Here is a 23,999-nt window from a genome sequence, read left to right as displayed (position 1 = left end):
CTTTAGCATGACAAGAAAAGGAAAAAAAAAAACAGAAGATAGAGAAAAACAAAAAAGAGTTATTGTAGTATTATTTTCACTTATCAAGCAATTAATCCCTGAAATTAGGTAAAAAGTGATGAGGAAATCTCTGAATAAAACTTGCCTTTAATTTGGATTAAAGAGGACTTACTGGTTGTGTGCAGTATAACCTTGTTTAACACTGCCCTTTATTTACAGAGAGAAAACGGTTGGAAGCCAAGCAACGGGAAGACATCTGGGAAGGCAGAGACCAGTCTGCAGTTTGAATATCAATGAAAGAAATCATTCCATGAATTAGGAAGTGTTTCCATCGTCTTCAGACATGAGGCCTTTCCAGAGCTGTGTACGTGCAAATATGCATGTTAACGAAAGAGAAAAAGTGAATATGATAAAGACTGGCAGGGTACAGAGAGAAGATGGGCTCCTGTCCTCACTCCAAAGTACAATTCTTCAGAACTGTCTTACTGTAGTGGGTATGAAAAGGTGCCGTGAACTGGGAAGAATGAGAGAGACTTCTTCCAGAGGCCTCTGGATAGGGCAAGCCCTGTCATTGTGGGTCATGCTTTGTAAGAGGTCTAAAGCACATGAAAAACAGAATAGAGGATTCAAACCTGCTGTGATGGGAAATAACAGCCCTGCAAACTCAGGGCATCCCTTAATACTTCACAAAGCAGAGAACAGTATTATTGAGGACACTGAGGAGAAACGAGCAGGACAGAGAACAGTGTTTGGTATACTCAGCCTACACAAAATCTATACTGCAGCTTTCAGAACTCCGAAGCTGGTGGACTACAGTAGCAGATGTGGCTCTTTGGATTCCAGATTTTGTACTAAGCTCAGTGCCTGGGGCTGCTCCAGCTGCAGAGCAGCCAAGGGGCTGCCACCTTCATTCCTCATAGTAAGCCAGTCTCGGGGAGCCGTGTGCCAGCTCCAATTTAAACAGTAATATGTTGTAAGAGGGAGACATTAAAGGCTATTTTTTGACTTACATCATTCTGGTATTTTGAAATTTTTCTTTTTCTACAAAGAAATGGGAGAGCAGCTTTCCTCTTATCTTTATGCCTATGATGCTATGCATGGCTGAAGTGGATCTGTCACTTTTATTGAATTCCTGCAAGTAGACTGCTCACTGCTTGTGGCCTATTCCAGCTGAGGTTGCTATGTGGTAGTGCTTCTTGCCTTCTTGATCTCCTTGTGCATCCCCACCCAAACCTCTTGCCTTCCCCATTATGTCAAACCTGACATTTTGCAGAAGACATCTGGCACACAGCATGTTCTTGGTATGATCATCTCAGCCTGAGCCAGAGGCACCTGGCAGGCAGCACTAGACCATCCATTACCTTGATGAGCAGCCAGGATGAAATAAACACCTCTAGGCAGTGAGCTTTCCCAGAGGACATGGACAGGTCACAGCCATCGACTCTCACTTTTTCTGCCTCACATCTGCTTTCTTGGTGCTTTTAGAAAGTAGTTCTGCACTAAAGAACAGTAGTGCTAGTCTTCAAGGTGCTGAAGTGGCAGGAAATGGTGTCTCATTGTGCTCTCAACTAGGACAGAAACTTTTTTTTAAAAAAAATGATTTAATGCCTTTGACAATGATGGATTATTAGCTTTACCTAAACCATGGTAGAATGGGGCGCTGTTTAAATGTTCCTCAAATGACACTGGGTCTTAGTCCTGACCTAACTGTCCCTGCTGCTATTCTAGTCTTAGACTCCTGTCACAGTTCCTTGGCATTGCTTCTCTCATTGTTGGTCAGTTTTTCCAGTGTCCTCATCTATGCCAAAGTTTGGAGCTTCAGTAAGTTGTTTTCTTGACCCTCTGTCTGCTTTCATTCAGCCTCTGACTTGTACCTATAGGATTGTCCACTGTCGTCTCAGAACAGACTATGTCAGTAGTTCTGTCTGAACAGGTGGGTGCTTTGAAAGAAAATGTGGAGACTTGGCTTGTTACTGAAAGATGAACTTCTAAGGTACATGTTTCCTGTTTTAATCATCTCCTCTCCCAGTGCTGGTGTACAAACCAGGGCCTCACACATGTTAGGCAGCACTCTACTACTTAGCTCATAGTGCGTATTTTGATTTTTGAAAGGCTAAAAATGATACTGGGATTAAAAACGTGGTGACTGCTTTCGTCACTTGACCATGAAAGTACTTTCTCTTATTGACTGTATTTTACCCTTTAAAGGCATTTTAATGGCAAAATATAGCCCCATGTTTATTAACCAGTTTTCTTAATAGCCCTCATAATTTCCAAAATTACTTTTTCCTCATTCTTAATAATGTGTATTAGCAGTCTATCTGACATCTGACAGTCAGCCACTTTTATTTCTTAGGTTTCTTCTTACAACCAAACCCAGAGAAATGATTTTTTAATCAATATTTGAAATTTATAGACTGTTGCTCCTTTTACTGTAAGTTGAAAAGTGCTTTTTAATAATATTCCAGTAGCTGAAGTTGTTGCTTACTAACCAGAGGTAACAAGCTCTGGCCTTGGTCCAACAGAGACTACTTCAAGTTCGTCCAGATAGGAATCAAATACTTGGTTTGGTCTAAGTCATGCCTTCACAGGAGGAGTTATTTAGAGAGTACCCCATGGCTGTGGCTATAGTCTCCTGAACAGACTTCTCTAAGGTAAGTAGATCTGTTTGAACAGCATGGCTACTGTGAAAGAAAATGATGTTGGATAGTGGGGATCTGTGCACACACATTGTTTCATGTATGTCAAACACCTGAAGCCCAGGGTTACCTAGAGTTGATAGAAGAGAGGAATATTCCCCACAAATTCTTCTTTGTTCTTCATAGTATGAAAATCTTTGTAGAATACAACATGTAAGAGGAAGGCTGAGGTTTCTAGCACTTCAGTTTCTCTGAGCCCAAAGTGTGCCAAGGTGAAGGCCTTCTGAGGTTTGATTCTGTCTAGAATTTGATATTTGGTATTCTGTTAACATTCCTCATCTAGTTATAAGTCAGACCAGCTACCAGTCTTCCTGTGTCTCTCTCTTTCAACTCAGAAGTCTTAACAGCACAACCCTTGTATAGCTTTTTCCAGGAATTAGAACTGGCTGCACCTACCAAACGTGTGATGTGGGCAGCTAGACTGAGACCATAACTGGTGGCTGTCTGCCTGGCTTGATTTTTCTGGTCTCTTGGAAATTAGATCCAGCAAAAAGCTGAGGGTAACCTCCCTGCCCAGATCAAGTCATCAGTCACCAGACACTCCCCCACTAGCTGCACATTCCTTCACAGACCATTAGCTACATGTGTGAATATAATGTTGTTACTGTTTGGGAGATGTTTGCTGGGTCCAGCAGGAAATCAGTCCTTCCCTTGTTTACCTAAACTGCCAGGCCAAAATAGGCTCCCTCTGCCTGATGAAGCAGATCAGAGAATGGATAAAGGAGACTAGTAGAGCAGAGGGAGGAGGAAAGCACTACTTCGTGGTCACAGAGCATACCTTAGGTCATGTCCCTTTTGACTCCCTATACAGGGAGTAGCTCTTATGTTGTGGGGAGCAGAGCATTGTAAATCTGCTGTCTGCTACCTTTTTTTTTTTTTTTTTTTTTTTTTTTGGTTTTGCACCTCTGTTATTAAAGTTTACGGGCCTTGGATTGTACCTTCTCACTCCTACCTTCCACCTTTTTACCTTTCTAACCTTTGTCTTTAGCATTGAGCCTGGGCACGAGGCACGACTGAGAAGCAGAAGGTAGGCTAATACCCGACTAGAGAAACATACTGGGGTAGGACTGTCATGAGTAGTCAGTGTCCCCTGTGCATGTATCCTCATCCCAGCTCAATGGGAGGAAAAAGGGGGAGAGTTTGCGTGCTGGAAACTACATAATCACAGCTAGTGTGGCCTTTGTAGCAGTCCATAATGAGCAACCTTTATTGGTATTAGGGTGTCACACCTATGATAAGGATCATCCCTTTGTGTGTCAGTGGAGAAAAGGTCAAGTCATGTCCAAGAAGACACTGGGATTTTATACCACCTGAGCAAGAGCACAGTGTAGCCACATCACACAAGAAGGGGACCTTTCCCCCTTACCTAAATTAAATTCTCCATTCTTCTTTCCCCCAAAGTCTTTTGTCCCTTACCCTATCAGACAAGTCTTGTTATTCCTATAGAAAGTGGCTTGTTTGACCTATGTTCTTTCCTTTACAAACATTTTAAGGTAAAGTTGGCTTAGTTAAGACTTGAAATTTAAGCCAATCCTGACATATGTGATAATCTTAACTGGATTGCTTAGCAGGTATAAGACATTTGTTTCCCTTGACAGAGGACTGACAAAGGCTGAGTCTGTATGACCACAGTAGTCTTTCTTCTTGAACTCTTACTGCTCTGCAGGGAAGGCCCTGCCTTGCCACTTCTGTGAAACTTGCCCTTCATCAAGCCTCAGTAAGTAGGGGTCTTGACCCATCAGGAAATGATGGGATGCCTGAAGTCTGAGTGTAAAGGATATTAAAAACCTCACATGTGTGGTTGGACAAAGGTATAGTCACCAGCTAAGAGGTGAGTTCTAAATGTGGATGAAGTGAGGGACCTCATTCACCAACTTCTTTGCCAGGTGTGACTGACACAGTTGTATCACATTTTGCTCCTAGCAGAGAGCCAACTCCACTTCTGTGTACTTTGGTCATCTGTCTTCTGTTCCTCCAAGACATTTGCAAAGCACCAGCTAGATGTGGGCCTGGGCCACAGTTTATCCCTAAGGAACTGAGGGTCTGGGCCACAGTTTATCCCTAAGGAACTGAGATCTCCTGCAGCTGGGAATTTTGCAACAAGTTTCAGGAAGGATTGTGACTCCTTATGGAAGAGGAGGCTTAGCTGACCAGAGCCTAGAGGCCATGTTCTACAGGCCACAGGCCCTCTGGAGAGGCCTAGAGCCATCCTGAGCGAGCACTACCATTATGGTGTGGTGATCTTGCCATCAAAAGGCTTCCTGAGCAGGTTCTTGGTGCCCCTTGGCACATTGACCCCTTTTCCTCTTGAGTCAGGGCTCTGTGAAGGGCATGGCTCCAGTAAGCTGAGGTATCTGGTTTGTGAGCAGAGCTGGGAGTATGCAGTAATGACTTTAGATGAGGTTGTTCCTGAGTCGCTGTTCCTGCTCCAGGGAGAGCTCTGTATTGGCTCGGTATGCATCTCCTGTGGGTCAAAGGAAAATAGCTAAGTCTCGACCCTGCCACAGCCTCTTCTCTTCCCTGACAACTTCACATATGCCTATTCTGTTTAGCTTGTTTTCCCATCAGATCAGTCATAGGTACAGATACCATTCATTCTCTAGAAACAGACCTTGGTCAGGAAGAATAGGCGACCGAGCAGAAAGGGCTATGCTCGTTCTTTGCTCCCTCCCAAGTTTATTCTAGACCCTTTATTCTCTCTGTGCCCCGAAGAACTGAGCCCTAGAGATTGCCACTGCCCTGGCTTCTCTGTCCTCAGGTTTCCACTTGAGGTAGGTCAACAGTCGCAGGAAGCTGGGGTGGAAGGAAAGAGAGGAGCCCAGGATTTCTTCCTCTGTTTGGCCCTGCAGTGGCTAGGAGAGTTCACAACTGGCTCCAGCCAGGCTCACCTCTCCCACGGCTTTGGCACCTGGATGCCCTTCCCTCTTCAAGGCTAGAGGGGACAATAGTTTTTCACTCATTTATGCATGAACTAAATCCCTCATTTCTTTAGTCCTATGCACACTTCTCTAAATATACTTTTCAACATAGTGTACTGTGCCCTATGTTTTGTGCAAGGATTCTGATCAATGACCTGTGGCTATTTTTCTGTCCCATCCCTGCCCAAATCCTTTATAGTCTGGTTATGAGGGGATCTGTTGTTTCCATCGGCGCAGTCCCAGGCCGCTAATTCTGATTCATCTCATAGCCTTGTTACATTTAATGTCAGCAAAAATCTACTCGGTCACCCAATTTGAAAACATGAGCTATTCCTCCTCTTCTCATTTTCTTCAATTTGTTGCCAGTTATTATTTTAAAAACATATATGAGACTGAGGATTAGCTCAGTTATAAGGTTGCTTGCTTAGCATGTGGAAGGCCCTGGGTTTGAGCCCCCCAGTACCACAGGTAAAAAAGTAAGGAGAAAGAAACATAAGGAGACAAGCCCCTTGTGGCTTCTTCCTGTGTCTGATGTTTCAACCCTGCCTGTCCCTGTTTTCCTTGCTCCTCTTGGAAGCAGTGATTGTTACCTAGAGATCACAGACCAGGGGGAACCCCTGCCTTTCCCTGTGAAACAGTCAGCTTAAAGTGAAGGCAGCTCAGAAAAACCATGGGAAAAGAGTAAAGTATTGGGTTGAAAAAGAGTTCTGGCATGGCTTTGGAGACAGGAAAGCTTCCAAGACAGATTGAAAACAGTTCACACTCAGAAGAGGGATGCAGTAGTTACCAGGTAGGGAAAGGTTGATGTTCTGTGCAGGTCTAGAAACCCAGCTGTGAAGATGTTCAAGTACATCCATTTCTGCCCCCTCCCTATCCATCTGCACACACCGGCAAGTCACACTCAGGTGTGTTTAACGCTTTCCAGCACACGGAGCCCACACGAGGCAGGTGTTGCAGTGGCTCGGTTACCTGTATGGCAGTTGTGCAGCCAGACCCGCTGCCCGTCATACTTGCAGCGGCAGCGCATCATGTTGTTGGAGAAATCTGACTCTGCCACGTCATTTGTGGGGTTCACAACCACCTGGGGTGAGAGAAGGACAACTGAAAATGGGCGATAGGATTTTTTGAGTGAGCTGACAGGTAAGACTCCTTGCATCTCACCTAATTCTTACAGTTACCCCAGGAAGTAGACATCAGTGTCTCCATTTCACACATGAAGACTAAGAAGTGCCCAATGTCCACTGAATCAAGACGCAAACCCAGAATCTGGGGATTCCCCAAAAGGGTTCTTCTCCCAGACCACACCTTCTAAAAGTGATTGGTCTGTTAGGAGATGACATGGGAAATTTGCCTTCACCTGACCTCAGGGCAGAGTTTGGAATTCCTGGAGGAAGCAGGGTTTGTGTGGCGAGTTCCCAAACATCCATCCTTACCTGGAAGATGTAGTCCCCTGGACCCACATCTGTGATATCCACCCATTGGCAATCAATATCATGCCTGTAGGTGTCCCAGCAGCCTACAGTCACCCCCTGCTCCCCAAAGTTGGCACACGCATAGCGCCGCTGCAGTCCTGTAAAGAAGGGTACGGTTACTGTGGCACAGAGTAGGCACTTTCGACCAGGCACTGTGTGGTTTTTTTCAGTGCTTCATCATTTAATCCTCACACTAGCTTTTACCAACTCAGTGAAGATGCCCAGGTTGGTTGGGACATAAAGTTCAAAGAGTTACTTTGGATGCTCTAGGAAAAACCCCTGTTGTCCAAAGAAATGTGTTTGGGAGCTCCTAGGCCTAATGTGCTAACTTATTTATCCACCTATCTATCCTGTCAGCCCTCTGAAGATCCACTGTTCCCAGGGACAGGGATTGTGGGGACACAAATAGGAACTGACCATCCTAGCGCCCCCCCCCCCCACCCGAAAGTTCCATAGCCTTTTTAAGGTGGTACAAAGTGCTGGAAATTCAAAAGAAATACTTTCCATGTAAGATTTCAAAAGGCAGGAAATTCTTAATTGCCTTGAAGGCTGTTACCATTATAGACTCTGGCTTCCCGGGGCTGCTAAGCAGGGCAGAGGGGAGCCTGACCCCAAAGGCACTGGAGGACTACAGGGTGAGAAGTAGACCCGGAAGACCGTGCTGACAGGAAACCACGTACCTGTGGGGCAGTTTGTATCTTCTAGACAGAAGCTGGCCTTGTGTCCCTCAGCCACTTTGGAGCCATTGAGCGTGAGCAGGTCGTAGTGTGTGAAGACTTCAATGCTGTGGTAGTGCCTGAGGAAGAGGCAAAGCAGTCAGCTCCACAGCAACAGAGCATGGCCTCTTGGGGCAGGTTGGCAGGGACAGTTGAGGCAGTAGGCCCCATCATTACCCAGAGAAGAAAGTTATAATAGCAGGGCAGTGCCCTTCTCCTTCTCAAACCCAAGATTAGTGTGGTCCATAGCCTTTAGCTGGCACCCCTGCCAGGCAGCAAAGCACAGCTTTCTCCTTTGCTTTGGGTCTTAATTTAGGTAGGAGAGGTAAAAAGTCCTGCCCTCGTAGCCTGCAGGAAGCTGGGGCTTTCACCGCAGGAACGAGGCAGAGGTGAGAAGAAGGCACCCTGACCCCGAGACCAGCTTGGAAGCAGCATAGCTGGGGAGGGAGCTTATTCTGCTCTCTGTGAGCCTGGGATCAGATTGCTACCATATTTTCCAATCCAGTGGTAATGACAACTCTGTGCATGCTACAGACAAAGGTGCCTATTATCTGAGGCAAGGCCAGGCCCCCAAATCGCTGGCCATTCTCTCAGCTTTCCCAATTTACTGCTGCGTCCTAAAGAGGCGGGAAGAGGCTACATTTTCCCTGTCCCTTCTGCCTTTGTCACAGGCACTGTCTTTCCCTGTCTGGTCTGTAGACTCCTGATAGGAAAAGGTGCTCATTGTCTCCTTTCTGTTTCCTGTCGTCTTTGGGGCCTTGCCTTTGCTGTTGCAAGAACCAGTAGGCTTTTTCTGCAGAGCCAGCATCCTATTTTGGGCTTCCAAGTTTCTAGAGTCTCCAGTTTACCTGGAACATGGAAAAGGTGTGTGATACCATGCTAGCAGAGATCAATTGCTAGTGGTGATGTCTCCCTGGGACATTACTGTGGGAAACTGGCCTCAGGAACACCATCCCCACAGGTGCATTCAAGGAAGTTGTGAGAAACAAGGCAGGTAGATGCTACGACCATCCCCCTTATTCTTCCTAAGAACTGGGCAGTAGGAAGGCAAACTTGTTTGGAAGTGTACACAATGTTCCAGGAGTTTGCCTGAGGCCAGAGTACACTGGTCCCTGGGCCCCACTTACTGTCACTAACCCTCTAGGACCAAGGCGTGGGCAGGTACCTGTGGCACTGGTGCCAAATCCAGCTGTGGCGCCCAGCCTTGGGACGAAAGTCGGCCCGGCCCAGGTTGTAGATCTGTGAGGAGAAGCGCAACAAGCGCCGGTGTCCATATGGCCAGTCCATGTGGTTGGCGGACTGGGAGAGGCAGTTCTCTTCGTGGGCGCAGTACAGCAGGCTGAGGGGGCGGTCCTCCAGGTAGGCTGTCTCCTGCACCAGTTGCGCATTCATCACGAGGTCTGGAGCACCTGCGGTAAGCAGAAAGACATGGGAAGCAAGAGGGGAAGACAGCAGGGCTTACCCTGCATAATGAGCCCAAGGTTGCCCCTGACCAAACTCTATGGAAGGCATGCAAAAAGAAGGCAGTTGAGTCAGAAGATCACGCTCTAATAACAGAGCATCAGCCCATCGCTTCATCCTGGAAGGCAGCTCCAGGGTTAAAGTTGCTGGCATGGAGCCAGACCCCCAAAATCATTCTTGGCTTAATTTCTGACTATGCTTTTTACCAGCTCTATGACTGTTCAACATTTTTGTGTCACATTTTTGTCACCTGCATGATGGAGGTCATATTAGTGATATTAATGTGGTAATGTATGCAATGTGCTTAGATTGTTGTTTGGCCCTCAGCAAGGAGGAAATAGATGTAAGCTATTATTTATTTTGTAAAATTTTGCTTAGCCTATAAGGTGCCTTTATGTGCTGTAGTGCCTAAAATCCTAAAAAAGCTCTGCTCATACCTAATTTAGTTGATTTAACCAAGTCCTTGCCTTTTTAATTCATAAAGTATGTGTTGAGCATGGAAGGCAGAGCTTAAAGAGTTGGTCCCTGAGGCCTGCTGAGCTGTGGGTCCTGAGCCTGTGTTCCCTCTCGGGTCCCCTTTAGCCTGACTACTACCACAGGTGTCCCTGTACATTGCTGTCTGAGGCATCGTGAGTATCCAAACTCCTGGTACGTGGGTCTCACTAGGCCGCTTAGCCTCTTTGCTCCCCTGTTACAGAGGCTCTTGAAACTTCTTCTGAAGCCACATGTCCCTGCCTTTGCTGTCCCTCATGTACAGTGAGAGGGAGATCCAGACCTGTTGCCATGTAACCGTAAAAGAGAAGAGTGGTCCTTTCTCAGTGCTTGGTCATGCCAAGACACAGCTGAGTTACTTAGGCCAAGGCATCTTCTAGGTGAGGCCGCGTGCTAACCAGGCTGGCTGGGAACACTAGTTTGTTTCGTGGGCTGGGCTTGGATGGTGCTTTGCTGCATGCTGCTTGTCCTGTCACTAAGCATACACTTGACATTCCTGTGGCTTATGTTGGAAAGAGCCGGGATATGGCCATTGACCACCTTGACTTCCTGAGGGAAAGGAGGCTTTCAGAGGGAATGAGAAGACAGCACAAAGAAGGAAGTCAGGGGATATAGAGGCTGCAGGTCAGCCATGTGCCCAGCTGTTTGGCAGTATCAAAGGCTTTGAGAGGATAGCTGTCAAGAAGATAGGAGAATATGGAAGGGTCCAGAGTTGCCAGGCAAGGAGTTTGAAGCCAACATGCTAAGGAGCCCTCTAAAGGGACAGGTCATTGCTCTGCAGGGGAGGGGGTAAAGAGCAGGTTCCGTGCTCTCCCTGGGGTGCAGTGAACAAGCTCACTAGCAGGAGTTAATGATGTGTTCAGAGTTGGAGCATGGCTGGGAAGGTCAAGTGGCCACCCAGGTTGGTGCCAGCCTGCAGGCTTTAGGACTGGATATAGCTATCTTGGTCCAGACCTTGTCAGCCAGTATCAGATGGTGCTGCTTTAAACAGCTGGGTGTGGGGGGCAAACCCATGCCACAAAATGGTCTTGTACCTTTTGGGTAAACCCCACAGCTGGCCTCACATATTTCCTCTACAATGTCTTTGCAACTTTCACACAGACAAAAAATATATTTTGTGTTGTAACCCAGCACACATAGTTCCAAGAAAAACCATTACCCTCCCTAAATGTAATACACTGTCATGTTTGTTTGTTTTTTTTAATCCTGCTTTGCTTTTTAAGCCTGTTGGTCATTACCCCCAAATTGAAAAATGGTTCCATCTCCTGTGCTTTGGCATTTTCTCAGTTTCTATTCTTACAGTAACTCCATGAGGAGGTGGGCAGGGTGGACTTTGCATCCTGATGCAGCCACAATGGCTGGAGAATGGTGGAGCAGGGGCTCCCACCTCCTGCCCTGCCCGTCCCCTCCCGGTGAGCTCCTCCTCTACTCACTGTTCATGCAGGCAACTCCGGCGGAGAAGCGCCCCGAGCCATGGGAGCAATGCACAGGCCCGTGCCTCTGACACTGCTGCAGGGCCAGCTCCGTGCCTAAGCAGCGCACCCCGCTCATCACCACTTCTTTGGCTTCAGGTGTCCCCTGCCAGTACCATGTGTCCTAAGAAGACAGCCAGCATCAACCCATCAGAGTGTACAGAGCCATCTCTGAGGCTTTTGTCACCCCATCCCCACCAGGCTAAGCCCAGCGCAAGCTGGAAACACTTTACTGGGTCATCCATGTCACATCCGGACCCCTCTTATACTACAAGTTTTTTCCATGTATTGGGGCACAGCTCCCATCCCTCTCCCAGAAGGTAGTCCTCTAGAGCAGGAGAAGCCTGTTTCCTCCTCCGCATGCAGGTGATGTATCCCCATGTTCCTGCCCCACCCCATCTGCCTCACACACTGCCCAGCGGACCCATGTGGGTACATGTGTGGGCCTTTCTTCACCGCACCATGCCCAAACCCTCTTGATTTTGTTTCCTGGCTCTTTGGGGCCACTGTAGTAGCCTGAGTGCTTGTCTTCATTCTTCCTAACTCTTCCAAGCAGCAAAAGGAGAGGGGCTTAGAAATCGGGAAAGGCAGTGAATGGTCTGTTCCTTGCCTTCCCCACTGAACTTGGGAGCTGCGCTGCAAGCCCTGGTCCCTGATACCCTCAGCTGATTCAAGCCTTCTCTGGCCACAGGCCTTTGCTTAGGCTGTTTATTCCTCTTCTCTGGCTAATTTCTACTCATGTTTTGTGAAACCAAGTAGCAGGTTGTGAGCATTTTACTGACATCCCCCTTCACTCTATACACTTGTCTACCAAAGCATCCTTAGCACCCACATTTTGTCCGCTCACAGTTCATTCTGTAAGTAACTAAATGAATGAATGGATGGCCAGAAGCTCTGGCACAGCAAGTTTGGGTCCTGTCAGCCCAGGAGGCTGAGGTTGTAAGGAAGTAACCAGAAAGGCAGTTACTTTGGTGGCAAAGTTGGTGAAACCCCAGAAAGGGACCTACCTTGATGGCGAAGTTGGCAAAACCCAGGCCAAGTTGTCGGCAGGCCACCATGGCTTCGGTGAGCCCCCAGTGATCGCTGCACACAGTCCCCCAGCGTGGGACCCCATTCACCTCCACCTGCACCTCCACCACACCCTCCTCAGCATTGCGCCCACCAGCCAAGCGCACCTGCAGTGGGCAGAGGTGTGTGAGTGGCGAGAAATCTGCCAGGTCAGCTCAGGGTGGCCCTACACCAGACACGCCCCTGCCTGCTGCTCTCTGTAAAGGGAGGCCACTTCATCACATGATGTTCTGCACGCTAGAGCAGTCGGACTCTGAATACTTGTGGCAGGGACTTATGCCTTGCACCTTGCCCTCTATCTAAAATCCTACCACTGGGATCACAGTTTGAAAAGGGCTTTCATGTCTGTCACCTCACTGATAATGACCTCTGAGGGAATCAACCCCAGCAATTTGTTCACAACCCCCCTCCCCCAGAACTGACACTTGGACCTGAGTGTCCCACACTGCTCCCCGGCACCAACAGCCTGTGGCCCTGACACGAAGCACCTTCTTAGCTTCACTCAGGACCCGGGAGTATGGACCAGTGCGGGCACCTGCAAAAGCCTGTCCTGCCATCTCTGGGTGCTGTGGGTGGCGCCCGGCCACAGTCAGGAGAGGGCTCTCTCTGCCAGCTCTCGGAATGGGTGAAAGGCAAGTACTGGCTACCTCTCCTGAGCCGCCTGGGCTGTGTCCTAGGGGTTCCCCGGAAGCCTCCCCGACCCTTTCCTGAGGGCGTGCTCAGACCTGAACCCACCTGATTTTGGAAGCCCATATCGGGGATGTTGCACCTGACGGCTGCATCGTTTGTATGTTGACAACCATTCTGCGAGCCTTCAAGCGCGGGGCAATCACCGAGGGTCCGCTCATAGCCCCTGCAGCGCACCTCACTCAGGTGGATGGGCCCTAGCCCTGTGTGGGGAGAGAACCGTGAGGCTCCAGCTCTACCCGCACCCGTGACTTCTCCCTGGGGAGAGCCAGTGGTGCATCCTGACCCCTTGCTCACCTTGGCCCAACTGGGCCCCGAAGAGGGCCTCCCGCGCAGAGCCGAAGCCAAGCTGACGGCATACAACGCTGGCCGACGCGAGGTTCCACGCGCGGTCACACACTGTGCCCCACTGGCGGTTCACGAGCACCTCCACGCGACCCTCTCCCACCTGGGCCCCGGAGCGCAGGCGCACCTTCAGTTCCTGCTACGGGAGGGAGGGGAAAACTGGCTTCAGGAAAGGCAGCCAGACGGACTCCTAGGGCGAGGCTCCCGCGAGCTCCACTAGCTAAAGCCAAGGCCTGGCTTCTGGTCCTGCTTCTGACTTCTCGTAATTATCACCTTGAATGGCTGGATCCCCCCCCCCCACCTTCCCTTCTTCAGTGACACTGGTCTGAGTGTAACACTGTAAGGCCACTTTCTCACCTACTTTTTTTTTTTTTTATAACAAAGGGCAGGCTCAGGTTCAATACCTTCAGCCTCAATGGGCTGCAGCTACAATTTAATTACTGTTTTCACAGTCGCCTCCTAGTCATAGCAAGTGATGTCAACTTTCCATTTATGGTGGGATGATAAATGATCCCTGTTAAATAAATCCCAAGGTTCATTCTGTGAGCCTATCTCCTCCCAGTCTAGTCCCTCCCCTCACCTGACAGGGTCCCCCATGGGAGGGACCCAAGCCTTCAGGCCAGGTCCAGGGCCCCTTGGAGCTCACCTCTGCCCGGGACTCCTTGCGCCGGGGCTTTGGCTTCTGTGGGTGAAAGTGGGGCCCTGCCACACAGCTGACCACAGCATGCATGCCACCTGGGCAGGCTGGCCGCAGCTTGCCCCGTCCTGGAGCCACCTGGACCTGGCACTTGGCCAGGTGAGGCTCTGTCCCCAGACAGCTGACCCGGTGAATCCAGAAGGAATTCTTATTTGTCAGACTATTCAGCCTGGAAGACAAAGGAGACTGTGGGTGGAGGAGGGCTTGCGTATGGACCTGGACCTGGACCTGACCTGGGAGGCCAAGGGGAGAAAAGGGAGAGAAGAGGAGAAGGGGAGAGGAGCCCTTCATGTCACACCCTTTCATATCTCCCCCACCACCACCCACCCACCAAGAGTGCCACTCCTCACCTAGATTTGGGATCCTTCATCTTCAAGTTCCACACTTTCCTGTGGAGGGAGAAAACTAGATAGGTGTGGAGGCATGCAGGGGACCCCCTCCCCTCACCCGTCACCCTGGGATCACTGCATTCTTTCGCCAGGCTTCCTTGTAATTTCTCTGAAATCTGTGCCGGGCTTCGTCAGCTGTCAACCTGGCTCATAGATGTTACTCCAGTGCTGCGCTTGACCACTCCTATCTTACAAGGAAGGCAGGCAAGGCCTCTTAGCTGTCCTAAAGTGAAGATTCGGCTGTTCCAGGGCTGCTCCTGGGATAAGCAGCTCATGCTTGTCTCCTTTAGTCTGGACGAAGGGATCCTTTAGGGAATTCCCTGAGAGAAGGGACCTGGGCAAGTCCCTCTGGAGACAGTGGAAGTTGAGGGACTGTGGCGGGGGTGAGTGCCCTCCTCATGGGTGTGAGGTGAGGCAGCAGTTACCAAGTTATAGGGAGCCTCTGTGCCCATCAGCCCCATCCACATGCCCATCCACCACATTGTTCCCTCAAGGCCAGGGCCATCCCAGTCAGAGAGCAGGGACCTGCAAGGGCTTCACTGGAGCATGACAACCTGACAGGTGTGGGTGGAGGTGGGCGACTTGGAGGCCCTGCTGGAGAGTCCTCCCTCCATTAAAAAACCAACAAACAACCCCGTGAGGTTGTCACTGACAGGGAGCTGGTGGGGTGGGGGCTGGGGTAGTTATTTACTGGGCTGATGCAATCTGCCTGTGACAGTTCTGCCACACAGCTGACAGTAAATTTATATCTCCTTTCCCCAAACTCCCCAGCCCATGCCTTGCTTGCATGTAACCCAGTCCCAGCTTGGCTTGGGTCAGAGCAGAGGGAATCCCTGGGACAAAGACAGAGCAGGTAGTCCACAGTGGAGTGGATGGTTGGGGTTCAAGTGCCCCCAGCCAAGGCCCACAGCTGGTTACTGATGGGGCTGAGACCAGGAGACATTGTACCCATGCTTGTGAGTGGCAGTGTGAGAATCTTCAGTTAAATCTTCTCAGCAACATGGTTTTTTTTGCATTCAATTGCTTTCATCATATATAACAGTGAATTTGTGATGCCTTTCTATAGGGTTGGAAAATATGAAGCTTATTATCTGACTACTTTTTAGGTGTTTCTTGGGATTTTGAAGCATATTCTCTGAACTATCCTGAGGCAGCTATAATCTAGAAAGTTGTGGTGGTTTGACTCAGTCTCCTATAAACCTAGGTGTGCTAAAGCTAGGTTCCCAGCTGATGGAGATTTGGGAATTAATGCCTCTTGGAGGCAGTGTATTGTTGGGGGCAGACTTATGGGTGTTCTAGCCAGTTTTACCATGCCAGTGTGTGGCACACTCCCCTATGGCTATGGTCCACCTTATGTTGGCCAGGGGGTGATGTCCACCCTCTGCTCATGCCATCGTTTCCTCCTGCCATCGTGGAGCTTCCCCTCGAGCCTGTAAGCCAAAATAAACTTTTTCCCACAATCTGCTCTTGGTTGGGTGACTTCCACCAGCAATGCGAACCTGACTGCAACACAAGTCCAGCCACTGTTCTCAACTGGGCTGTTTCTCTCCAGTTCCAGTCTGTGTGGACTGTCCCCTTGCACCCCACCCCCATCCCCACCAAAAGATTCCTCCAGCACCTTCATGAACCCTGGAAGGTCCCCATCAGCAAGCCCACTCTCCTACCTGTAGTAGTAGCTGTTGACAGGCACCTGGCTGGGGAAGCCCAGCATCCCGCACAGCACCCTGCTGTTGTTCATGGTCCAGCCCTGGTCACACACCTGCCGCCAGTGGCCCTCGTAGCGCACCTCCACAGCCCCCTCTGTCACAGGGCTGTGCCGCTTGGCACTGGCGAGGATGGGCTTGAGCCTGACCTCCTCCAGCCGCCGGCCCTGTAAGGTGCAGAGTCACTGTGGGCCCAGGCCTGGGACTCCCTGTCCTGTAGGCCACTGAAGAGCTCCATTGGGAGAGCCAGGCTCAGAGTGCCTACAGCCCATCCTTCAGACCCTCACTGGTCTGAAAGCCCATGGTCCAGAGAATGGGAGGCATTAACTGGAAGCCACAGAGCCTTGGTCTGTCTAGGCTCTTTTCCTCTTCTCAGACTTGTTAAACTAGAGGCAAGAAGTCAGATCTGTGCCCTCCCTGAGGTCAGGATGGGAGCCTTTGGGTTATGGAGGGCATCTTCTGATCATGGAGGGACCTACCCTGAGAAGGGTTGAGATGCACAAAAACAGTTGGTTGAGAGCAACCTAAGGTACGTTGGGTTCCAGGACCCACCAACCTGGACCTAAGTGACCTAAAGACCAGCATGGAGCCCCCATGATGCCCACTACAAGGCCAGGGCCAGCTGTCCTCAGGCAGAGGCTGCCTGGCAAGCAGAGGGTGGGGGCTGAAGCTCTTCCCTACCCAGTGCTGTTGTTTGGCCTGAGCTGTTTTTAGCTCGGGGTTGTTTGTGCTGGGAAGAGCCGGCAATTGTGGCCAGGCCTTGTGGATGAAGCAACCCCCTTTCCCCCTTCCACCTCCCTTATGGGGGAGCAGCTTCTGTGATTCCCAGCAAGCCCAGCCTCTGATGCCCCGGCCTGCCTTGCATCAGGCTGGAGCTCTACTCCTGCACCAGGATTGCTTCTCAGTCCAGGCTCTGCCTCATCCCTTCTCCCTCCTCCAGGTCACTCTTAAGAAGGCTTTCCTCCCATCCAGAACTTGGCTCAGGCCAGACCCTGGCCAGCCCGCTCACCTGGGGCCCAAGGGCATTGGAGACCTTTTCAGAGAGGTAGCCATGCTGGCGCTGGGGGTGGCACACCACTCCAACATCTTCCGAGTGGCTGCAGTCACTGACGCCCCAACCGTTAGACTCACACTGGTCCAGGGTGCTCTCGGTGCCCACACAGCGCACATTGTCTAACCAGATGGGTCCTGTGGAGGCGGGGAGGACAAGCTCAAGTACAGGCAGAGACGCAGCCAAAGTACTATTCTGGATGGGACCCTGCATCTGTTCATAGATTTATCAATAGGTTTTCGTTCGTTTGTTTGTTTTTGTTTTTTCGAGGTAAGGTCTCACTGTAGCCCAGGCTGACCTGGACTTCACTATGTAGTGTCCGGGTGGCTTCGAACTCATGGTGATCCTCCTACTCTGCCTCCAGAGTGCTGGGGTTAAAGGTGTGTGTCACCATGCCCAGCTTAATCTACCTATTAAATTTTTTCCTTTAAATGCTGAGGAGAAAGGGAGATGAGAGGAGCTGGTTCTCTGGGGTCTTGGCATACATAGCCTCTTAGTGTCAGAATCACAGAATTAGTTTCTGGAAATGGCAGGTAGGTCTTGTAGTCAAGCCTACCGTCTATCCATCCATCCAGCACTAAGTACCCACTATGTGCCAATTGCTACATTCAAGAAAGTTAGAATTTACTGATGGCAACTTTGGTCTCATGGTAAGAGAGAAGGAAAGGATCAGAGCACGGGGGTCAGTTCAGCTATACACAAGAAGTGCTTCCTGAAGGCCATTTGAGCTGTTCATGAACATGGGCTTCCTACACATTCTGTTGGAGCCTTAGTAAGCCCAGACCCTAAGTGAAGCTGGCTACCATCTTGTGTCCTGTGGGGGCAGTGCATCACTCACCCACCCCTTGGCCATACTTGGCACTGTGTGCCCACGTCAAGGCAGACTCAAAGCCCAGTTGGCGACAGGCCACTGTGGCCTCCTGGAGAGCAAAGTTGTCATCACACACGGTGCCCCACTGGCCCTGGTGCAGCACCTCCAGGCGGCCCTCTTCTGGCTTGTTTCCTGGGCCCACCAGCCGGATGGTCTTGGTGCCAGGTGACTGTGGCCTGCTGGGAGGAACCTGGCCCAGGAGCAGAAGCAGGAACAAGGAGAGGGTGGTTGGTGAGGACCACATCATGGTGACTTCCAGGGTATCTGGGGAAGGAATAAACAGCGCTAATCACCTCCAACTCTTACCACCTCAAACCTCTTCAGCAATGTGTAGGCAGGTAAAGGAGGAGCTTACTTTATAAACTAGGTCCAGGGGGGCCTCTAAAGGAACTGCCCTTTGCCTACTTTCTGGTGGTCCCAGGACCCTGAGCCAAAGGTGAAATGCCATTCCACAAAGGCACATAAAATGCTGGGGCAGAAAGGGCTATTAAGGGAAGCCAAGGGTTCTCCATATGGCTTGATCAATTTTCTTAAAATCTATGCCCTAATTCCTTTTCTCTCTCTATTTCTCTTTGAGGGAAGTCCAATAAACTGGCTTTCTTTTTATGAGAGAGAAAAAGACAGAGAGAGAACACGAGAGAGAATTGGTGCACCAGGGCCTCCACCCATGGTAATCAAACTCTAGACTCTTGCGCCACCTTGTACACATGTGAAACCTGTGTACTTGCATCACCTTGTGCCTCTGGCTTATGTGGGACCTGGAGAGTCGAACATGACTCCTTAGGCTTCACAGGCAAGTGCCTTAACTGCTAAGCCATTTCTCCAGCCCCTAATTCCTTACTTCTACATTGAGGAAGTGAGCCAAACTTCATGTATCTCCTTCAGCTCAAATAGGCATCCCTTTCAGCTATAGCCCAACCCCTTCTAGTTGTGCAGTTTATGCGCTGCCGCAACATCTTGGAGGACTTGCTTTGGTCCATTTGTTAGGCTAGGTGTTGGAAGTGAAGACACTGAATTCCCCTCAACACACACAGAGAAGGGAAACTGGAGAAGGTTTTTAAAGAAGTGACACGAAACCAGGCATGGTGATACCTGCTTGTAATCCTAGCACTTGGGAGGTGTAAAAAAGGGGAGCAAGTGTCCAAGGTTTGCCTCAGCTACATATTGAGTTCAAGGCCAGCCTGAGCTACATAAGATCCTGTCTCAAAGAAACCAATGCCTATTAACCTGGTTCTTGGCACATGAGTAAGAGTTCTCTGGGGTTGGAAAAGTGACATTCCAGCTAGGAAGGACAGGGGGTATAAAGGAGGAAAGAGATGTGATTATGCAAGAGCAGAACATGTTGCTTGTAAAGCTTGATGGCCTGGGCTTGAATCCCCAGTTCCTATATAAAGCAATATGCACAAGGTGGTGCATGCATCTGGAGTTTGTTTGCAGTGGCTGGAGGCTCTGGTGCACCCATATACTCACACTCCTCTCTTCCTCTTTCCCTCCCTCCCTCTTCCCTCTGTCTGTGTCATATGCATAAATAATAAATAAATATAAAAATAAATACCCTTTTTAAAAAGGCAGAGCCTTGTACTATAGTGTTGGGAGCTTGGAGGAGCAAGGGGGAAGGGCAGACTAGGCCTAGATGGTCAAGGGCCCTGTGCATATATTTTGCAAGGATTTGTCCTTCATCCTGTCAGAATAGGGGACCTTCAAAGACTTTTAGGTCCCCGACATCCATCAGAGGGAGGCTTCTGTCGTCAGATGGCTGGAATAAGCTTCTTGAGTCCTCAGAGGTGATGAACTGGGGCTCTTCCTCTCCCCTCTCACATTAGCAGCCTTGGTCCTGAGACTACAGGACAAGGGCAGGACACAGGAGAGCCATGGCTAAGCAGAGACCTCCAGAGCCACCAGTGCTGCTGTTTCTCCATCCCAGGCTTTGGGGAGCTGAGGCACTCAGGAGTCAGGGGTAGGAGGATTGCTGTGAGTTTGTGGCCAGCCTGGGAGTTCCAGGTCAGCCCAGGCTAGAGCAAGACCCTACCTCAAAACAAACAAAAACTATCTGTAGCTGCATGCATGGCACAGTGCTTGACTCCATACTGGGGAGTTAGACCGCCTAGGTTCAAATTCCACCTCCTCACTAGTCTATAGATAATGGGAGGCAACTTTGGGTCTGAGTGCCTCTCCTGTGTGAGAATATCAGCACCTACCAAATAAGACCGTCGTACAGATTGACACATGCAAAGCACTCAGAAAAACAGGCTCTGAATAGCAGTGAACCATCATTAACGTCACTCTACCAGCTCACATAGAACCACTGGCCTCGCCTTCTCTGCACAAAGAAAAGAGAGTCCACATCCTTCCCAGCTGTGGTGCTTGTGCAACATGCTCTAGGCACAGCATGGTCCCTTCTGCCCACGCCGAGGCCAGACTCCTCCCTGTGCTCTTCAAGGCTGGACAGCTACTCTCTTCCCATTGGCCCCTCCGGTTTCCTTTCTAGACTTCAGCACCACTAGACTATGGCACTCCCGGCTCAGGGGCCCTGGGCACTCCCAGCTGGCTGCCACCAACGCAGAGTCCTCTCCACTACTCAAGTCCTCTTTCCCTTCTCTGCTCCCCTGAGGAAGCGGACTCCAGGGTCTCAGCCACACCAGAGTCACTGAGGAAGGAATGTTCCTCACATGACAAGAGAGGTGAAAAGGGTGGGGTCGTTGGGTCTGGGCTGAGAGATGATCCTATCACCTCCCCACCAGGAGTCAGAATGCTCCTTTGCATTCGACATGTCTGCAGTGCTGTTTCCCTCGCTTTGAGTCTCGGCTTCCACACCTATAAAATGAGGAGGTGACCCTGGGAATGATAAGTTCTATTGATGCCACTGGCAGGCTAGACGGGGATGCTGTATGGCTCATGGCTGAAGTCCCCACCGAACGGAGAGAAGGTCTCAGACGCTATGCAAAGTCTCAGGCCTGCAGGCTCCTGGGGACAGGGGTGGACTTCTGCTGCAGGACCCTGGGCCCTGGGGACCGGGCAGTTCCCTTCCATGCAAGCTGCCAGGAGGCAGATGGGAGGCAGCAGGGACAGAGTCAGACACAGACAACAGTCCCTCTTCCTCAGACTTCCCACCCACTCCAGGCCCCATTGCTGCGCTTCAGTCTTTTCTCACCATTCCGCAAACCTAACCTTCATCTCTTGGCCTCTTAAGCTTTTGCTCTCACTGTGCCTTCTGCTCAGGTTGTTAAACTTTCAACATCCTTCAGCCCCCAACTCAAATGCTGTGTCCTCCCTCCGTCTCTCTCTGTCTGCCGCCACAGCATTAAGAGCAGGAAGAGGACTGGGCTGAGAATTAGTCCTTAGAGAGGGAAGGAGGCAGCCTCTACAGTGGGGCCTTTCCCTAGTGAAGGAGAAGGAAACAGGTGGGAGGAAGATGCGGACAATAGTTCCAATAGTAAAAATAATAAATACATTTAGGAATATTTCTTGAACACTCTTCGTTTTATGGATGAGATAGGCCTCAAAGAGTGGAGAAACTGGCCCAGCCAGGATCCGAACAGGCCACCTGACTAGAGGCTGGGAAACCTCAGGAATGGTGGATGTTGGGAGAGGAAGGGAAAGAGTGAATGAAATCGCACTCTGTTGCTGGCTGATTTTGTGCCGCACTGGGACGAGTGCCAGAACAAGTGGCATATCCGGGATCCCGACAGCTCCAGGCAGACAAGCACCTGCTTCAGGGGCTGCCAGGGGACACTGGCACCTGGCTGTGCCCAAGGAATTGCATGAGAGAACTCTTCTGGGTTGGGTCCTGTACCCCTTCAGTAGGCTCACTGCCTCTGTGGACCTGAGCAGACCCTGCAACTGGGCCGAGTCCCACCCGTGGGCAGGAGAAGATGAGGCTGGAAACCCTAGCACGCCTGCAAACCCTCTCCCCACAGCAGTCAGCTCTGCCCTGGCTTAGTCCCCAAGTCACAGGAGGGACATCTGATCGATCCCATTTCGCCCAGTCATTTGCATCCTCCCTGGGTGAGAAATGGTTACACACAGCCTGTTCCCAAACCCAATACGCAGACATCCCCCGGGCCAGGGTGCACCACCCACGCAGCCTTGGGCCGAACTGCCCAAGTTGGTCAAACACTCCAAGTTGGTCACTTGTCCAGTTGGAAGCAGGTCAGGTGAGCCACCCGCAGGCTAGGTCGACTATCTATGGAACTCCCCGTCCCTTCCAGCCCCCAGGAGCTCTCAAGAAGCCTGTAGACCCCAGAGAGACAGAAGAAAAGGCGGGCGGGCGAACGAACAGAGCGGCAAGGAGCAGACCCGCAGCTAGGGATCCCATCAGACTGGAGCTCACCCGCTGGATCCCGGACGGTCAAGGCTGGGCTGGGCGCCGTGGGCCGAGCGAGCGGCGTTAACGGGCCTCCCGGGGTGTCCCGGGGGGCCTTTTATCCTCGGGCCGCCCGCCCCCAGCCCCGGCCGGCCCCGGGGGAGGCTGCAGGCCCCGCCCCGGGCGCGCCGCCCTGCGCGGGCGCCCCGCCCACCCGGCCCGGGGCCAGGCGCGCGGTCGGGACCGGGCCCAGCCGGGAAGTCCCGGGGCTTGGAGCGAGGGCGGGGGCCGCGGCGGACCGGGTCCCTCGGAGAAGCCCCGGCGCAGGGCAGCGCGGCATTGGCAGGGATGCCCCCTGGCCTTTCTCCAGGCGCTGTTTCCTCTTGGGCCTAAAGGTGTGGACATGCCCAGGTCCCATTCCGTTCCCGCCCTGCACCCTTCACGTGGGAGCGCCTGGGGCGGGGGGCTGCGGGGGAGGTCTCGGGTCTAGATGCTGTGAGCTGGTTACACGGGCCCGTGCGGGTCAGTGCTCGGTCAGTGGTGGGATGCTGCTGTAGGACTCTTCTTGAGTAAGGGTCCCCTTACGGCGAACCTCTTTTTGTTCCGCTCCCTGCAGTTTCCATATAACCTTAGTGAGGGTGAAGTTCTGATCTGCTCCTTGTCCTGGAGCCATAAACATAACATAAACATAAACAAGGTAAACCTCCCCATGCGCCGCCACAAAGGTGAATGAAGCTCTTGTGCCGAGTCAGGCTCGGAGGGAGGGGGGCAGCGAAGAGTAGTGTGAGTGAGAGTCTGTTGAATAAAACAAATGAGAAATGGCTGAGAGAGGAGAGTCCCACCAGCTGAAGTGACACCCACGTGCCTGATCCCAGCCCCAGCTCCCAGCCTTCCCACAGCCCTGGTCCTCCCCCAGTGACTGGGACATGGAATCTGCACAATGGGCACAGGCTAAACCTCCAAGCCTCCACCCTAGGCCCGGAGCAGCACAGCAGCTTGTCCCTTGTAAAGGTTCCCTCATTTAGAAGGCTGTATTGATTTTCTCCTAGGTGCTAGACAGGGGGCTGGAATGCTAGACACCAGCAGGCCCAGCCCCGTCTGCAGGGGGAGGCCCGTGTGCAAACAAACGGGACTCCAAGGTACAGTGTGATAAGGACCAGGATGGCAAAGTGGACTTGCCACCCCTGGGTGAGAGCCAGGTCACGTTGACCCTGGTACCAGAGAGCCGCTATCCACCCCTGGTTGCTCATGTTTGGAGATGTCCCCCCAGTGGCCCTGCCCCACCCCAGCTGGGCCCAAAACATTCCCTGGGGTGAATCAACAGGAAAGAATGCTGCCAGCCCCGGGTCAGTGGCAGCGAGAGCAGCCCAACTCCTCCCCTGGGGACAATGTGGCAGCTGTGGACTCGGGTGCCAGGTATGCCTGGGCCCCCCACCCTGTGCCCAGCCACCTCTCATGCTGAGCCAGGAGCAACAGGGAGGGCTCCGCCTGCTGCCAATCACCCACCCAGCCTGGCTGCCCAGAGCTAAAAATACCCTGGAACCTAGTGAATGAATGGATGTTGCCCGGAAGTCCTCACCTTACAAGACTGGGCCGAGGACAAGGCTGGGGCTATGAGCAGTGGATGGGGATCTTCCTTGAGAAGTGAGGGTCTT

At 51.2% G+C, this 23,999-nt stretch overlaps 2 protein-coding genes across 3 annotated transcripts in view; one reads left to right on the top strand and one right to left on the bottom strand.

Annotated features, from left to right (window-relative positions):
• The window catches only part of R3hcc1l (R3H domain and coiled-coil containing 1 like), a 97,315-nt gene extending 96,306 nt beyond the window's left edge, over positions 1-1,009 (top strand). Inside the window, exon 7 of the mRNA XM_004669891.2 lies at positions 220-1,009. Within this exon, the coding sequence (XP_004669948.2) occupies positions 220-287 (68 nt within the window). The 3' untranslated portion in view covers positions 288-1,009. The remainder of the gene's footprint in view (positions 1-219) is intronic.
• Loxl4 (lysyl oxidase like 4) lies at positions 188-22,470 on the bottom strand. Of its 2 annotated transcripts, none has more exons than XM_004669889.2 (15): positions 22,372-22,470; positions 18,009-18,305; positions 17,129-17,307; positions 16,081-16,286; positions 14,378-14,416; positions 13,977-14,196; positions 13,283-13,469; positions 13,034-13,188; positions 12,238-12,405; positions 11,192-11,354; positions 8,971-9,214; positions 7,770-7,885; positions 7,051-7,187; positions 6,587-6,698; positions 188-5,163 (listed from the first exon to the last, which is right to left on the bottom strand). In XM_004669889.2, exons 2-15 carry the CDS (start codon positions 18,286-18,288, stop codon positions 5,093-5,095), a joined length of 2,277 nt encoding a protein of 758 aa, XP_004669946.1. In that variant the 5' UTR covers positions 18,289-18,305; positions 22,372-22,470; the 3' UTR covers positions 188-5,092. The 2 variants fall into 2 exon arrangements, with proteins under 2 accessions (XP_004669946.1, XP_004669945.1); XM_004669888.2 differs by having other exon boundaries at positions 13,283-13,466.
• Positions 22,471-23,999: the final 1,529 nt, after the last annotated feature.

The sequence above is a fragment of the Jaculus jaculus genome, chromosome 1 (assembly GCF_020740685.1).
Source record: "Jaculus jaculus isolate mJacJac1 chromosome 1, mJacJac1.mat.Y.cur, whole genome shotgun sequence".
Classification (NCBI taxonomy): Eukaryota; Metazoa; Chordata; class Mammalia; order Rodentia; family Dipodidae; genus Jaculus; species Jaculus jaculus.
The sequence above is the reverse complement of the archived record's forward strand: the minus strand, read 5'-3'. Positions and strand labels throughout refer to the sequence as shown.

Coding starts and splice junctions, on each gene's coding strand:
- Loxl4 (XM_004669889.2), bottom strand. CDS start 18,288: ATGATGTGGTCCTCACCAACCACCCTCTCCTTGTTCCTGCTTCTGCTC. Junction 12,406..13,033: donor ATATGGGCTTCCAAAATCAG/GTGGGTTCAGGT, acceptor TGCCCACTGCAG/GTGCGCTTGGCTGGTGGGCG. Junction 9,215..11,191: donor CGGAGTTGCCTGCATGAACA/GTGAGTAGAGGA, acceptor TGCTTACCGCAG/GTGCTCCAGACCTCGTGATG.